General features: G+C 47.3%; 1 protein-coding gene across 5 annotated transcripts in view; it reads right to left on the bottom strand.

Moving 5' to 3' along the window:
• Positions 1 to 2,013: 2,013 nt before the first annotated feature.
• SCRN2 (secernin 2) overlaps positions 2,014 to 16,793 on the bottom strand; it is a 294,151-nt gene continuing 279,371 nt past the window's right edge. For all 5 annotated transcript variants that reach the window (XM_069634647.1, XM_069634648.1, XM_069634649.1 and 2 more), the window contains 2 exons: positions 8,973 to 9,153; positions 2,014 to 3,785 (listed from right to left, as the gene is read on the bottom strand). In XM_069634647.1, coding sequence (XP_069490748.1) covers positions 3,627 to 3,785; positions 8,973 to 9,153 — 340 coding nt within the window. In that variant the 3' untranslated portion in view covers positions 2,014 to 3,626. The remainder of the gene's footprint in view (positions 3,786 to 8,972; positions 9,154 to 16,793) is intronic.

The following is a 16,793-nucleotide window of genomic DNA, read 5'->3' as shown; positions in this document are numbered from 1 at the left end:
GGTCAGCTGTCAGTGTTCTTATATCTCCAGCTAAAGGGGGTGCTCTTAGAAAAGTGATGAGGAGCTCACCTGGTTAGACAGCTTACTTCATTTTAATGTTTATTACTTGCACAAAATTGCTCCTCAGGATATAATTTGCACTTCTGTTGGCTGAGTCGCCAGATGATCTACTTATTAGAGATCAGTGGGAAGCAGATATGTATATAACCCTAAGTGATCGTCTCTGGTCACAATTATGCTAATTGGTAGGCCAGGTCTGGATAGAAACACAATATAGACTTCACATCCTAAAACTGTTCCATACATGGCATTAGACTCCGAAGAAAAAGGCCAAAATGTATAAAGGGACTGACCCACATTTTTGGAGGGGATGTGGGAAGAAAGGCACATACTGGCATATGTGGTGGTCATGTTGTTACATAGAAGTGTATTGGGGATATGTTCTATCGTGGGTGCTAGACTTAGATGGTATAGATCGGCAGAGTGGCCTACTTCTGGTCCTATTTAGCATAGATGAGGAGGAGGGGTACGATTCTGGGTTAGAGCATGTGACGCACCACCTTCTATTAGCAGCCAGAGTAAATTTGACGAGATGTTGGAAACAGAAGGCCCACCCACAAAGCAGGAGTGGATTAATGCAGCCAAGGACATATTTATGATGGAATCTTTGATGCACATGCTTAATGAAACAGGCAGGAACATCCAACTGGAATGGTACCTTTTTATTGTGAAATTTCTGCCGACTGGCGGAGATAGGAATTGAGAATGGATCTGGAGGGTGACTATGGGTTTTCTGGTTGTAAGCCAGTTAAAGGACAATTAAGAAATGGCATTCATTATAGATGATATGGTGCATAAAAGTGATACGTGTGCAAGGAGATACAATTCTTTCGTGTAGCTCGGAGGGAGAGGTTCTGTTAATAATGCTTGGTTTGTCAAGCTCGATCCTCAGGAAATTGTGTGCTATTGGGAATGGAACTGAAAAGCCTGGGGGAAGAAGGAGCATAATTTTGTGTTATCTTTTCACGTCGAGATCTTTGTTATTCTTGAAGGAGTGTTGTTGTGGAACATGGATAGGGCTTGTTTTATACTTAAAAACCCAGATATATTTGAAAAATAAATAAAATGATCACCACCGAAGCACAGTGTAAAACCTGGAGGAGGGGACCTGACAGAAGTGAACTCTCACCCTAAAGCCATGTCAGAGGTATACGTTCTCAGAAACAACCCCAACAAATATGAAATTCTTATCGGGAATACATAGAATGGTGAATAAATTCTGTCAGTTGAAGCAGAAATGAAGGGGGGGAAGCATGTGCATAAATGGACGGTCCAATCTTGGAGAAATCACGCTACCCTGTGATACAAGGTATTTTACAGGGAGATGGGGATGGAAAGGAATGGCTCTGGGTGTCGCACTGGATGCTTAGGTTTCATGCCATACAATATTCACCCCCCACAATCATCATCATGCAAGCTTTAATTTCCACTAAGCGGGAATGCACTGCGTCATTACCACCAGGATTTGCAAATGATAAAGTTCACAAGTTACAAAGCAATGCAGGTCAAACTCTGCAGTGCTACTTGCATCCCTCCCAATTATCAAATCTGGAGAATTTAGGCACCAATATAACCTTGAAGAATTTAGTGATCAACATTTACAAATCATTTACATTTTAATTTAAATGTTAAAGTAATAGATTGGTGACAAAACAAGATGTCGGTAAAATAACTAAGATGGTGTCGATTTGTGGGGCTCTGTGGACTTTGGGCCTCCGTCAGGTAGATTCATTTGAGACACCAAGGTCGACGCCCATAATTTTCACATTCAGAAAAACAAAAAGCAGTTTCCTAACCACTAGATAGCAGGATGATGCACAACATATACATCTATAACAAATCCTAAACTTCAAAACTGTTAACACTTCAGTAACCTTATCCATTTAAACGATCAAGCAGTTGATGAGTAGATCCTGTCACAGCCGGGGATAAACAGAAGACTCGGCACCCAGATTATGAATTGCAACCTTTTTTATTGTACAACCAAAATATGCCCATGGATTAGAGAGAAGGGTAAACTAAACAAATAGCAAACTCCTCGTCAATGTATCAATGCTTGCTGCAGAACCACAGCTTCTCTACCCCCACTTAGGCTCCACCAGGCACCCATCTTTGGGTTTAAGTCCCCCAGCCCTTCTTTCTTGGCTTCTGTACTTTAGAAGCATGATCTTTCATCATGCTTTGTCAGAATGTGGCACTCCTTAGTTATAGTCACCACCTTGGCTCTTGGGTTCATCTAGTAGAGAACCAGTTCGCAAGATCTTTGTAGGCTTGGGCCAACGCTCGGTGGGCCCACGGATAGGCAGGGGAAAACCGCTTGGCAATGGTGGAAGACTCTGCCAGTCTCCTTCAACTCTCGGGTCACGGGTGTGCTAGCAGGACCTTTCCTCTTGTATTGAGCACCTTCTCCACTTTCCTGATGCTTTCACCTGCCATGCTCTGGCTTTGTGCTCCCTCCCTTCATGCTCGACTGTTGCAACGCTATCTCTCTCTTCCTCCACTCTTAACTTTCCTCTCTACTTCTCCTCAACTACCTTCACACAACTGCTTTTCCTCTTCTTCTCCTTATCCTCTGTACCACCTGTTGGTGGTGGCTTTCTTTCTCTTCCTCTGTGCCTGTTACTTCTACCTCCTTATTGCTCCACCTCTTCCTCCCAGTGTCTTCTCCTCACACCGCTTCCTTTCCATTAGAGGTTGCCACCTCCTTTCCTCTCTTTTTACTCGATTTTCCTGTATTGATGTTGACTCCTCCAGCTCTATTCTGCTCCTTCATCTTCTTGGCTGCTCTCCCACCGCCTCTTCTTTCCTTTACAGTGTCTCTGCACCTTAACCTCTTCTCCCATCAGGGTGGCAACTAGTCCCCTGACTCATCCCAGCCCTTCACCCACCCTTCCTCATGGGACTTTGTGGAAATCCCTTGACTTGGCAAATACCTCACATTGGATTGAATGGAGAGCTCAGACAATAAGAAGAGTAAAGAATGTGTAAATCCTGAGTCCTTCAAACCATTCTCATCTCACTCCTTGCAACAGCATACACAGTTTTAAGTAACATGTTAGATTGGAGATATACACTTCGCAAAGGAAAAGATAACCAGATGTTTAGCCGTTTATAAAATATTTGATACCTGTCAAAACATAGATGGGACATCAAAGTAATCCAACATAATTTGTAAATTCATGTGCACTTAAACAAGCACACTAGCAGGATTCCTAAACATCACAGGCAAGGTTCTTGTTGAAAGCATAACCGTTAAAGCTTATTTTCTATAGAAGTGTATTGATGACCTTAAAAGCTAGTGCTTGGTCCTTCCATGCAGACGTACTAGTGGGTCAAATATTACAAAATCAGCAGTAATTGGTTTGATTGCCTCTCTAGTGGCGTTTCTCTTTTACCAGCCTTTAATTTTTGCCCACATTCTTTCATGAATGAGAATGGTTTTCCAGCTGGGCCGTAAATAATGTAGCATTTCTATCAGGGAATGGCACACGGGGAATGGAATTCACGCCGGAATACAGGGGCGCACACGCTCAAGCCCCTCGCCACATTCCAGAATGTCCCTTTCCTTATCTGTAAAATTTGATCTCCGTGTCCACACAATCAAAGAAGAGGTCGCCAAGTTCATCTATGATAAGCGTCATCCTTCCCTCCATCACGTCATCTATGGCCTCCAGGCTCTGCCGCTCCAGGTCCCTCATCAGGCTCTGGAGTGCCTCACTCTGCGCCTGTGCAAGAGAGGGGCACATGAATAAAAACCTGTCACCTATCTTAAGTGCCCAGTAAGGTTTCAGTTGCAAACGTACAAGCATACATTATCCAAATGTACCATGCAACCCCTGTGACTCATCCCGTAAACACCTCAAACACAAAAAAAGGGTATCGATTATGACATCAACGGGGGTGGGGGGGGGGGGGACCACGTTGTTGCCCTTCTGACCTCTTCTCCCTCAGATTACCAAATCCTGGTCCCCAAACACATGCAGCACATTTAGAGTGAAACAGATACTACTCAAATAAAATATCACATTACTTGTCTGAAGTTTTTAGACAATGGGTGCGTTTACATTCTAAACGTATTTTTAAATGCTTTCAAAAGGTAATGTTTACATTTACCACCAAATACTTTACTCTAGTGGTACTCAAAACCTTTCACAAAAATAAGGCCATTCTCTGAAATGTTAACAATCGAAAGGGCTAACTAGGTGTTATTGTGTCTTCAGTTAATCTCGTTAGTATTTCACTTTGGCTACTGTCTTCCCACTGACGCTGCAGAGTATGTAAACGAGACCCCTGTGATCCCATTGCGAGTACAGACCTAACTAAGCCACGCCCAGTCCAAGTGTGCTTCATGTGTACTTACCTGGGATCACTGCAAACCCACAGCTCATCGCATGATTCCTTAAGCCTTAAGATCGTGGACACCGATTCCTAGGTGCTTAACTTACTATGATTGCAGTGAATCCTGCCACTAGTTCATTTAGGAGCAGCTGCCCCCCCAGTGTCCCCGGGCCCAGCCACATAGGATGGAGACAAGTATTAATGAATGGCCTATAGAGATGGATGACAGTCAGGCCCTGGCCAGTATTGGAAAGAATGAAGTGATGTAGACACAAACAGAACTGGTGGGAGAAGCAGACATAGGCAGAAATGGCCACTGAGCCCAACTGAGTGATATGGCATTTATAACGCGCCTATTCACAAGGGTTTCAAGGCGTGACACAGCCAGGGAGGGGGAACAGAGGGAAGACAGAGACAACGATCTTACTAGGCCAGGTGACATTGAGACAGCCAAGTGCAGGGGAGAGGGAAATTGCGGGAGTAAGGGTGAGCGGGCAGTGCAGTAGATAGGATCAACAGTAATAAATAAATAGAATAAATAAAAACAATAGGTAAAAAGTGTGGCCAGCTTAAGTGCAGACATCAAGTCTCAAGAGCTGGTGGGGACTGTAGGGATACAGAAACAGCACAGGGTTGCCTGGGAGGCAGTGCAGGTGTGCAGCTGGTGGGGAGGGGACCTGGCCCCAGATCACAGGGTGGCCAGGTGACCAGTGCAGTTTCAGTCAGGAGTTCAGCAGGGGAGATGAGGAGAGAAAGTAGAAGCAAAGAGGAAGGTCTTGAGGTGCTTCCGGAACCAGAGATGGTTCTCCTCAAGTTTCAGGGAGGGTGTTCCAGAGGGAGGCCCCAGCTGAAGAAAGATCTATCACCAACTCATTGCTTGGAGAAGCGACTGACCCTGGGGGAGTTGGAGGCGGATGAGCGAAGAGCTCGAGAAGGGAGATATTTAGGAAGAGAGAGTTGAAGGTATTGAGGCTCCAGAAGGCCTTGTGTACAATGCAGAGGGTTTTTAACTTAATCCTCGCAGCCACTAGGAGCCAGTGCAGAGATTTCAGTCCTGGAGAGATAGGATTCCCTGGGCTTGAGGCCAAGGACAAGTCTCGCTGTCCTGTTCTGGATGAGTGCAGAGGGCGGAAAGTAGAAGCAGGCAGATTTAGAAAGAGGCTGTTGCAGTAGTCCAGCCTAGAGAGAACCAGAACTCTGGAGACAGTGAGCTTCTGGGGCAAGGAGAGGAAACGAAGAACACCTCTGAGGAGGTGCAGCTGGTAGCGTGACTTCTTAGCGGTATCAGAGATGTAAGGAGAGAAGGAGAGTGTGGAGTCGAAGATGACCCCAAGGTTTTTAGCCTAGTAGGTGAGACAAGGAAGAGGGACAAGAGAGGCCGGCCAGAGAGCGATAGGAAAGGAGGGAGAAGGTGAGCCGATGAGGAGGATCTCAGTCTTACTGGCATTAAGGTAGAGATCATTGGCGGCACACCCCTCCTGGATGGTGGACAAGACAGTCAAAGATGAGAGAAGGAGAAGAGGTGGTGGAAGGGAGCTTGAAAATGAGCTGCGTGTCATCTGCACAGCAATGAAAGTTGGGGCAGAGGGCGGCAATGCGGTGGGCAAGAAGTGCCAAGTATTAGTTGAACAGCCAGGGAGAGAGGTTAGACCCCTGGCGGACACCATAGGCAGAGATAGAGATCGAGGAAAGGAAGGACCCAAGTTGAACCTGGGAGGGTCGATCAGAGAGGAAGAAGGTCAGCCAAGCCAGGACCTGATCGGTGATACCCAGGTTATCACAGAGACAGTTGAGTAGGATGGCATGGTTGACCATGTCAAAAGCAGAAGATAGATCAAGCAAGATGAGGATACCGGGGGTATTGGAGTCAAGGTTTGAGAGCAGGTCTTCATGGATGTTCAGGAGAGTGGTTTCTGTGCTTCTGGCAGCTCTAAAGCCGGACTGATGGTTATGGAGACAACCAACCAATTCAGTGTGAAGATTAAGCTGGGAGATGGGCAGCTTTTCCAGGAGTTTGCTCAGGAAAGGAGTGATGGAGATTGGGTGGTAGTTAGCAGGGCAGGAGGGGTCGGCTGAGGGTTTCTTAAGAAGATGGTGCACAAGGGAGTGCTTCAGGGGGGAAGGGAAGACTCCAGTGGTGAAGTAGTGGTTGCAGAAGTCGACCAAAGCAGGAGCCAGGGTGTCAATGTGGTCCTTGATGTTTTTGGAGGAACAGGGGAGAACCTGTTTTGACGAGTCTTTCATAGATCAGACTTGTCTAGAAACCTCGTCTGGGGAAAGGCAGAGAAGGAGGGATGGTCAAAGAAGGGCCAGAGGAAGAGCGGGAGTAGAGGGAGGAGGAGGAGAGGAAGAGAGAGAGGGCATGATGTCCTGAGTTTTAGAGATGAAATGAGAAGCCAGTGCAGTGCAGAGGTCCTGGGAGGGGACAGGAGAGGTAGAGACTGCAGCATGATTGGCCAGCACCTTCCAGATTTGTAAGAGTTCGCCCGAGTTGTTGGATGCCACAGAGACACGGGCGTGGGTGAGGGCTCTCTTCTTGGTGCGGACAGAGAGCTGGTATTGCCTTTGGAGCAGGCGGCAGGCCAGTTTGTCAGAGGATGTACAGGAAGCACGCCATTTCCTCTCAGTCACCCTGCACTTGCGTTTAAGGGTGACGAGGTCTGAGTCGTGCCAGGAGTTGCACTTGGCTTTGGGCTTCAAGCGGATCCTCATGACAGGGGCAAGAGCATCAAGAGTATCAGATATAGCAGAGTGGAGCATAGAAAGGGCTGTTTCAGGGTGTGAGTCAGCCGAAGGGGGAGGGGGGAGAGAAACTGGTGCAAAAGCCTCAACTGACACACGCTTCATGTGTCGGATAACCGAGAAGGTAGGTGGCAATGCTGGGGTTGGCTTGGCCTGAGGGGTGGAGAGTGAGAGCTGAGAGGAAAGGAGAAAGTGATCACTCCAGGAGAGAGGAGTGGTGAGAGGGATAGAGAGGGGAAGGTCTGTAGAGATCAGAACATCCAGAGTGTGCCCTACAAAAAGAGCCGGGCCAGAGGAGAGGATAGAGAGCGAGAGTCGCAGAGGGCCCGAAAAAGTCCAGAGGAAGGACAGGACGCATCCAGGTGGATGTTAAAGTCTCCAAGAAGGACGAGTTGAGTGGTCAAGACCAGGAGGGAGGAGGAGAGCTCCGCCCACTCAGAGAGGAAGGAGATCATCTGACCCGGTGGCCGATAGATGGTAGCCACAGTAAGGGAATGGCTAGGAGAGAGAGATAGAGCCTGCAGACGAGGCATTCGAAAGAGGAGTAGGCCTGCGTAGGAATGACAGAGGCAGGAATGCACTCAGGGAAGATCAAGGCTACACTACATCTGGAATGAATGGACATGGGCACGGAAAGGATCTTGTAGCAGTCAGGGAAGAGAGTGTCAAAGCTTGCGTCAGAGCTGGCTGTGAACCATGTCTCGGTGAGCCCGAGGACATCGAGGTCAAGATTTTCAAGGAGGTGGCAGATGTCAGAGGAGTGTGACAGCAGAGCGAGAGTTGAGAGTGGCAATGTGGAGAAGGTTGCCGTCCTTGAAAGACTTCCGGGGAGGGGTACAAATCAGAGGTACGCCCTGCAGAGGTGCAGTAGAAGCCCGACAGGGAGGCAGAAGAGGAGGGAGGAGAGGGCAAGGTAGCCAAGGAGGAGACAGCAGGGGGAGGCAAAGAAGCTGTGGAGGGAAGAGAGGGGACAGCAGGAGAAGAAAGGAAGTTGATGAGGCACGGGAAGCGTCTATCAAACAGGAGAAGGTTGGCCTGAGGCCCTTATACCAAGACGGTAGCATTCAGGTAAACATTAATGATGACCTTAGAAAAGTGAAATAAGGCCAGGAGGGCCTCCAAACCGGGTGCCACCAATAATGGGAGAAGAGGAAAAAGGAGAAAACACAGAGACCATATGAAGAGTCCATAGGTCTTGTGAGGGAACAACAGAGAGGATGTTGGTAAGGCTTTGCCTGGAGGAAGCACTGGTATAGGTGTCAGCGATAGGGAAGCCTGGGTTGGAGACCAGAATGTCCTTTTTAACCTCTTCCTACCAGGTTTAGTGAGGAGAGCAGGATAGTCGATACTGAAGCAGTTAGAAAAGATAGGAGAGAACGAGAACACCATAGAGTAGGTGGGGAGAGGAGATAAGAGGAAGGGGTTGGGGAGAACACTGGGGAAAGACACAGGGAGGGGCGCAAGCAGACAAGACAGGGAGGGGCAAGACAATTGAACCAAACGACAAGAGCACAGACAATAGTTGAACAGTTTGCTAGATGAACGCTTTGAAGTGGAGTTAAATGCAAGAGTATGCAATATGCTAAATTAAAGAGTTAAAAAGTAGCCTTGCACTGTCTACATGGAGGAGAGGTGGATGAATAAGGCCAGGCTGATGAACTGACGTGGACAGAATCAAGCATTCGAGATAAGCACTAGGTTGTATGGCAGCATCAGTGGGTGGAGATTGGATATGGTCAAGTACTAGAGATGGGCTCTGGATGGCACCAAGGGGTGGAGAATGGTACTGGACAGGGGTTCTGGTTGAGGACCTGGGCACTGGGCTGCATTACCTGGCTCCCCTTCCTGGCATTCCAGGCTCTTTGATGTTGTCTGTACAGTTCATGTCTTCGATCGACAGTTGTTTGGAAACGAGGGATCTTCCTGGCAGGGTCATCTGCCCCAAAGCTGGGTGATATCACTTGAGGAGCGCGGGTCACATTGGCAACAAAGACAAATGGTTTGAACACAGATCTGTGTGTGAAAGAGAAGAACATAAGACTTTGCAAGCAGCCAATAGTGTGTGAGAGACACTGACTGAGGTACAGGCACAGAAACTGACACACTGACAGACACACAGACAGACACACAGACAGACACACAGACAGACACACTGACAGACACACAGACACACACACACACACACCCCCCCCCCCCCAGGTAGCAAAGATAGTAATGCGATACATGCTTAAGGGTAGTACAGACTACAATACTTAAACCAGCAACTGCAGTGCTTAGCACTGCAATAGTATACTCAAAGCGCTTTATAGCTGAAAAAGGCTCCTAGAGGCCTATATTAACTTTGTAATGAAAAGCAGCTGTATAGCAATGGAGTTTTGTAAGTAATGACTCAACACAAAGAGAAGTGTGTTTTTGAGTTAGCATTCATTCATGTAAGCTGCGAGGAACCAGGAATGAGACTCGGGCAAAGAGGCCTCATGTTGATTGGTAGAGACTTTTACTAAAGAATAAAAGGGTTGGAAAATGCCTTGCTATCCCTGATCAAAGAGGTATTTCTCTACCTCAACCAAAAACGAAGGGTCTTTCAAATATCAAGATGTCCAAAGCACAAATGTCCTCTGTCCGAAAATCCTATCTTAGCCCTTGCATTCTAAGAATGAACTACAACGTGCTAACAGTATGTCTCTTGCCTTCAAAGTGCACAAATCAGTTCAACAAAAAGGTAGAACTCCAACAAAAAGTTCCAAATGGCTGATATTCACAGTTCCGGGGAATAACTCTTGTATTTCAACATCCAACTGGACTCCCCTGGCTCTGTATCCACTCTCTTCGCTGACCTCTGCACCACTCTTTCCCTCTCCATTCTCCCTTCTGGGCCAACCCATTCAGCTGGACACACCCTGGATACCCTCATATACTCAGATATAGAGATATCTCTCTCTCTCTCTCTCTCTCTCTCTCTCTCTCTCTCTCTCCACTGTCACCCATCTCTCGTCATACCATTCTCTTCTCTCCTCCCACCTAGGTCCCTTTGGCCCTCTGACCATCCCCCAAAAAGCCCCACCAACCTCGTTCACTAACATCCACCCGATGAAACGAGTGTCAGCTGCTGCCTTCGCTTCCACCTTCATCCTCCCTCACCCCTCTACCTCAGTTTCTACTCTACTTTGACTCTGCCCTCAGCAGCCTCCACCTGTCCATCACCAATACTCTTGACATACTTGCCCCAGTCATGAGGATCTGCCTGAAACCTGCCTCTAAGAAGAACACCTGGTACGACTCTGAAATGCGGTCCTGAAACAAAACCTCAGGCTCATCCTCTGACAAACTGGCCTGCCGCTAGGTCCAAAGGCAATATAGACTTTCCATCTGTGCCAAGAAAAGAGCCCACGTACAGGCACGGGTTTCGGGGGCATCCAAGATCACGGCTGAACTTTTCAAGATTTGCAGGGAACTAGACAACCCTTCTGCAGTCTCCTCCTCCCAGGCCCTTTGCAATGCACTGGCCCACACTTCGCCACCAAAACACAAGACATCCTGAACACCGTGGCTACCCATCCTCCCAACCCATCACAACACCCTTGTCTCCCTTAGCCCCTCACCCTCCACCCACCTCCTTCCCATCTGTCACACCTGAAGAAGTTGCCAGAGTTGTCCGCTCCATGAAGGTCTCCTCTAAACAAGTTTCCCATTGCTCATCCAGGACCATCAAGGATAACATTGACAATACTGCCCCTGCACTTGCTGATTTCTGCAATCACTCTTTTGTCACTGGATCTTTCCCGTACTCCCTTAAGCACTCCCTTGTGTGTCCACTCCTCAAAAAACCTTCAGCACACCCTACCTGCCCTGCCAACTACCGCCCTATATCACCCCCTTCCTGGGGAATCTGCCGGAGAAGCTGGCTTTGCCCCAACCCAACTCACACACCAAACTTGTTGGTGGTCTCCACGGCCATTAATCTGGATTCTGAGCATCCAGAGGTACGGAAACTGCTCTTCTGCACACCCGTGAAGAACTGCTCACATCTCTGGACTCCAACTCCCCACCTGTCCTCATCCTTATCGATCTCTCCTCTGCCTTTGACACAGTCAACCATTCCATCCTCATACAAAGGCTCCACAATACCCTTGGTATCTCAGAACGGGCCCTGGACTGGCTGACATCCTTCCTAACTGACCGCTCTTCCCAAGTCATTCCGTGCACCTTCTCCTCTCCTACTTCCTTCTCCACCTGTGGTGTCCTCCAGGGTTCTATCCTCTCCCCTTGGCTCTTTAACATCTACCTTGCTTGGCTTGCACACCTCTTCTCTTCCTTCTCCTCCAACTTCCAATGTTATACAGACAACACAGCTCTTTTTCAAACTTCCTGCTGACCCCCTTGCTCCCTCCATCAACCCTGACTGTCTATATGCCATCCAGTCCTGATACACCTCCAACGATCTCTGCTGCAACGCCTGTAAAACTGAGATCCTTCCCATCGGGACCCCTGCTCCCTCCTTCATCCCTTCACTCTGGCCTTTCTCCTTGGGCTCTTCCCCTGAAGCCAGAAACCTTGGAGTCATCTTCGGCACCTCTCTCTCCCCTTCCTCCCTCACACTCAGGACATTGCCAAGAAGTCTCACTTTCAGCTCTTCCTTCTCAAAGGAATTCTACCATTTCTCACTTTCCCTTGGAGGCTTAATGTGACCCGAGCCCTGGTTCTCTCTAGACTTGACTATTGCAATAGCCTCCTCCTGAATCTACCTTCTTCCACTCTGCGACCCCTCAAGCTAATCCAGAATAGGACGCAAAGACTTTTCCTTGGCCTCAAGCCCGGGGACTGCATCTCTCCGGCCATAAAAAGTCTTCACTGGCTCCTGGTTGCTGCACAGATTAAATTTAAAAATCGCTCTGCATCATCCACAAGGCTGTCTAGGACCGGGGACCAGACTATCTTCAACTTCATCTTACTAAATACTCTCCCCCTAGACCACTACGTTCCTCTGGCACCAACTCTTTGTGTGTAAAGCGTCTCGCTCAGCTTGCTCGCTCCTGTGGAATTGTCTCCCGCTGCCTCTGCACCTTGAGCAGGACCTTCTGAAATTCCAGAAGCTCCTCAATACTTTCCTCTTTCCCTCCGCCTTCCCTTCTTCTCTCCTCTATTAACCCCACAGTTGCTGTGATTGGTGTCAGTGGCCCTTATGCACCCAATCAGCCCAGCTCCTGTCTACCCTCAGCACTTGCCTTGGCACACCCTCTGCCTTGGAGGTGTGCACTTACACCGAACGTGGCTCCCGGCTGTGTAGCACTCTTCAACCCAAGCACTCCATCTGTGGCTCACCCATGAGCTTGGACTCTCCAGCACTCCCCACCACCCCCTCTGCCCTCTTCCTTGCTGCACTTGCACGTTCTGAATACTCACAAGGCAAAGTAGGTATGTCCTTTCGTCGTTTTCCCCTCTAGTGCTCTTATTAAATATTGTGTTTTGTAATGTATTTCATTCCCTTGCCCCCCAACCCCTCGCCCTGTGGGCGCTTTGAAACAGTATTGTACTTGCTGTATAAGCACCTAACAAGCAAACAATAAATAAATTCCCTTCCCCAGGGTTCCTTGCAGCAAAACAAAACATAAATTTGGGTACCAGTGGCGTTGTTCTTTCTTCCATCAACGTTCACTGGGCTGCCATTTCCAGTGTTGCACGCATGCCAGTGGCACCTTCACTGTGGTTGCATCATGTCACAGATGCCCGAGTAATCCACAGATTTGCAAGGAAAGTACAGAGGATTTATTAACCCTGGCTTTCAAAATATAGACTGACGTGCAAATTGATCAATAACAATCACTCTACCCCCTTAACCAACAACACATTACCTTTAAGTAGCTCTATTAACATGACCAAACCCATCAAGGGAGCCCTCATCAATACAAGATCCTTGACAGCTCATGCCTTAGATGTCGCTGATCTTATAACTTCAAATTAGCTTGACTTCCTAGCTATAACCGAGACGTGGCTACAGGCCGCTGCAGGTCCAGCGCTCACATTAGCTATACCAGATAACTATACCATCATTGGAACAGATAGAGTATCCTCTAGAGGAGGTGGAGTCGCTTTCATTGCCAAGACCCAACTTGGTGTAAGAGCCCTACCCAATCAGCCTATCACTTCAGCCGAACTCCTATCAAACTACCACTCTTAGCATCATGGACAGTAAAAATCCACCTTGTGTACAGACCCCCAGGTCCATTATCCACCTTCGAACGGAAGATATCTCACATCTTCTCTCCACCAATACCAAAGCAAGTTCACAAATCCTACTACTTGGTGACCTTAATTTAGGCTTCCTAGATAAAACTAATGACAATGCTACTGCCCTCGCTAATTCAATCACAAAACTAGGATCCACCCATCGCGTTACCAACCCGACGCATAATAAGGGGAGAATACTAGACTGGATTGCAGACTTCAACTGCAACACCGATATTCTCTGTAATGTATGGTGCGCCTGGTCAGACCACAATACTGTATCTTTTACTTTACAGAACATCATTCAACCTGTCCTACCTAACGGCCTAGCACCTCCGGTTCCCACCAGGAATAACAAAAATCACAGTAGAGACTTCTGCCTTTGATACAACCCATCCTCAATCACCCTACTATCTACTCAGACCCCTCAACTCTAGTAGAGCTTTACAACCTAACCTTACGCAAAGCTATCAATACTGTAGCACTGCTGCAAATGCGCAAAGCAAAACCATGCGCTCACCTAAATTCTTGGTTCACGTCTAGCCTCAAAACCTTATGTAACAATAAAAGTGCTGAAACCTTATTGAAAAACCACCCTTCATTACCACACAAAGAAACATTCCTAAAAGATTCTAATTTCTACAAACTGGCCATTATCCAAGCTAAAAGTGACACCTACAACAAGAGAATCAACAATGCTAAATCAGGCACAAGAGAAATATTCACCACCCTGAGAGAGCTAGAGTCTCCCACACCTCCACCTGAAACATGCACCAAAGATATGACTTGGTGTACTAATATACAAAAAGCTTTATCTGACAAAATAACGCCCCTACAAACAAAAATAGAAACAAAAAAACGTAGCATCTCCCTCGACTCGCATATACTCGTGTCTGGAACCTCGCTTACAAAACCATGCAGCCCATTCAAATTCACCCCTCTCGCCACTAATGAGGTAGAAAACATAATAACTGGCTTCAAACCAACCAGGTGCCAGGGGGACATCTGCCCTGCAGCGATTATTAAAGGGGCAGCAAGAGACTTTGCACCTTTCATTACTACTATTATAAACATGTAATTTGAAACCAGTGTGGTCCTATCTAATTTAAAAGATACTTGGGTCCTACCACTATTAAAAAAACCTAACCTAGATTCAGACATCCCCACGAATTACAGACAAATTACCACAGTACCATTCCTGCTGAAAATCTTAGGTAAGGCAGCCTACCTCCAGATACAGGCTCATTTAGAAACGAATAATAATCTTTGCCTTCGTCAATCAGGGTTTAGACCAAGACATGGCACCGAAACAGCACTATTAGACCTGAAAACCCAGATTGACTCCTTAAAAGAATAAGGAAACCTCGCTCTACCACTCTTGTTAGACTTATCGGCCGCCTTCGATCTAGTCAACCATGAAGTCCTGTGTAATCACCTAACAGCATCTGCTCATTTCTCTGACAAAGCAACTGCCTAGATACAATCCTCCCTTGACAATAGAACTACGAGATTATTCACACCCAACGCGTCGGCTGACCTAGCGCCGGTCACCTGTGGAGTACCACAGGGATCCTGTGTCTCACTGACGCTCTACAATATTTTCACAGAGCCACTTTTTGATGACTTTGACCATTTGGGTGTCACCTACACAAACTATGCACATGACACCCAAATCTTCATCCCCATCACTGGTGACTATGATGTGGACACCAAACTGCTGAATAAAATGTACCACACATGGCCTATGCCTAAAACAGAATTACTCCAAATTGGATCTCATTCTAGACTAAATAAACTAGACATTCAATTTAAATCATTTAATATTGATGCCACTAATAAAAATGTGTCTAATGAAGTCAAAACACTGGGGTTTTACCTTGACTCCTCACTGACATTGACTAGACAAGGGAATGCGACAGCCTCTGCTACAGTTTATACCTGTAAATTAATAAATGCCTGCCGACCGTTCCTGTGAACAAGTTGCATTACACTAGCCAGAGTGCTCATCATATCTAAAATAATTGTTGTAATGCACTATACTAGGAACCAACAAACGCAATCTAAACAAATGACAAATATTGCAAAACAATGCACTCAGATCTACCCTAAATATACCAAGAACGGCACGGAGCGTTCTCGCTCCTCGCACTGGAACGAAGCCCGTCCTTAGCTTCCAGATGCCGCAGCGACTTCCTTCTTCTTCGGCAGACAGTTCCACGCTCGACCGGTACCACGTCCATCTGCAGACGGTCCAAAGCTCACCTGCTTACTTCTTTCCTCGCTGCAACTCTCTGCAGCCACGGCCTTCAATCCCTTCTGCATCACAGTTCTCCTGACCGGCCAAAAGTGCTTAGGTCAGCTCCCTCACTCGCCTGCCTTCGGGGTTCTCTCCCGGATAGGGACACAGTCTCCTCTGCTCTGCCACCTGCATTTTCTGTAACCTTCCAAGATGACTCTTGGAAAAGGAAGCTTTCTCACTTTACAGCTGACAGGTATTTAAACATCCCGCTACTATGCATCTCTTGCCAACAACTAGAAATCAGCGTAAGCTTCCTGGTTCTAGTAATCTTTATCACTCCAGTCTTCTTTCTCCTCTCAGTGCTTTGGTTAAGCCAGGGTTGTATGAGGCTCTTCCTTGTCTCAGTGTTTCCACAGAGGAGGGGGTTGTTGTTCAAGCCAGCCCTACTCTTGGTCACATCCTTCTCCTTCGACTTGTAGTTCTGCGACAAAGGAGAGCTTGGAGTTATCCAACTGGTCCATCTTAAGCTGATTATGAACATCACAAACACTGGACAGGGAAGAATGACTACAACAATCATATACATATTTACCCATGGGACGTTCTGGTGTAATACTATAATAGGTCATGGAGACTTGGGGAATTTCAAAGTTATAGTTATTCCCCCAAGGGAAAAGGGGCATACCTTGTCTCGTCCGATGCTGCCTGCTCATCCACCTGAGGGTTGACTTCCCTCATGCGGTCCTCCCTAGAATAGCCGCCTCCAGGGTCAGGACCAGGTAGCGGCTGCCGTGCCCTGGCCACATGAGAAGAGGCTACCTCCGGGAAATGGGTGATGACATCCTCGCATTCATGACAAACCATTTTGCACAGCAAGGCGCTCAGCAGCTTGACCATATCATATTATATCATACATGCCTGCCTGCTTATATATGTAGCGTAGTTGGATTGAGCGGTCCAATACATTCATCCCTATGCAAACCTATAGTCATAATGAGTAGGCCTTGGAAGCAGGTAATCTCCATTTTCTATTTAACTTGCTTGGGAGCTAAGAAGCGGCACCTTGTGACGTTGAGTCCTTGAGCAGGGACATTCAGGGTATGTTAGTTAGATAAATCCTCTCAGAGCCATTACAGATAAATTGGCTTGTGGATACTACTTGTTTGTCATTATCCTAACTAAGGAGAAG

Source organism: Ambystoma mexicanum, chromosome 13, assembly GCF_040938575.1.
Source record: "Ambystoma mexicanum isolate Mex_15411 chromosome 13, UKY_AmexF1_1, whole genome shotgun sequence".
NCBI lineage: Eukaryota > Metazoa > Chordata > Amphibia > Caudata > Ambystomatidae > Ambystoma > Ambystoma mexicanum.
This window is presented reverse-complemented; position numbering and strand designations above follow the sequence as displayed.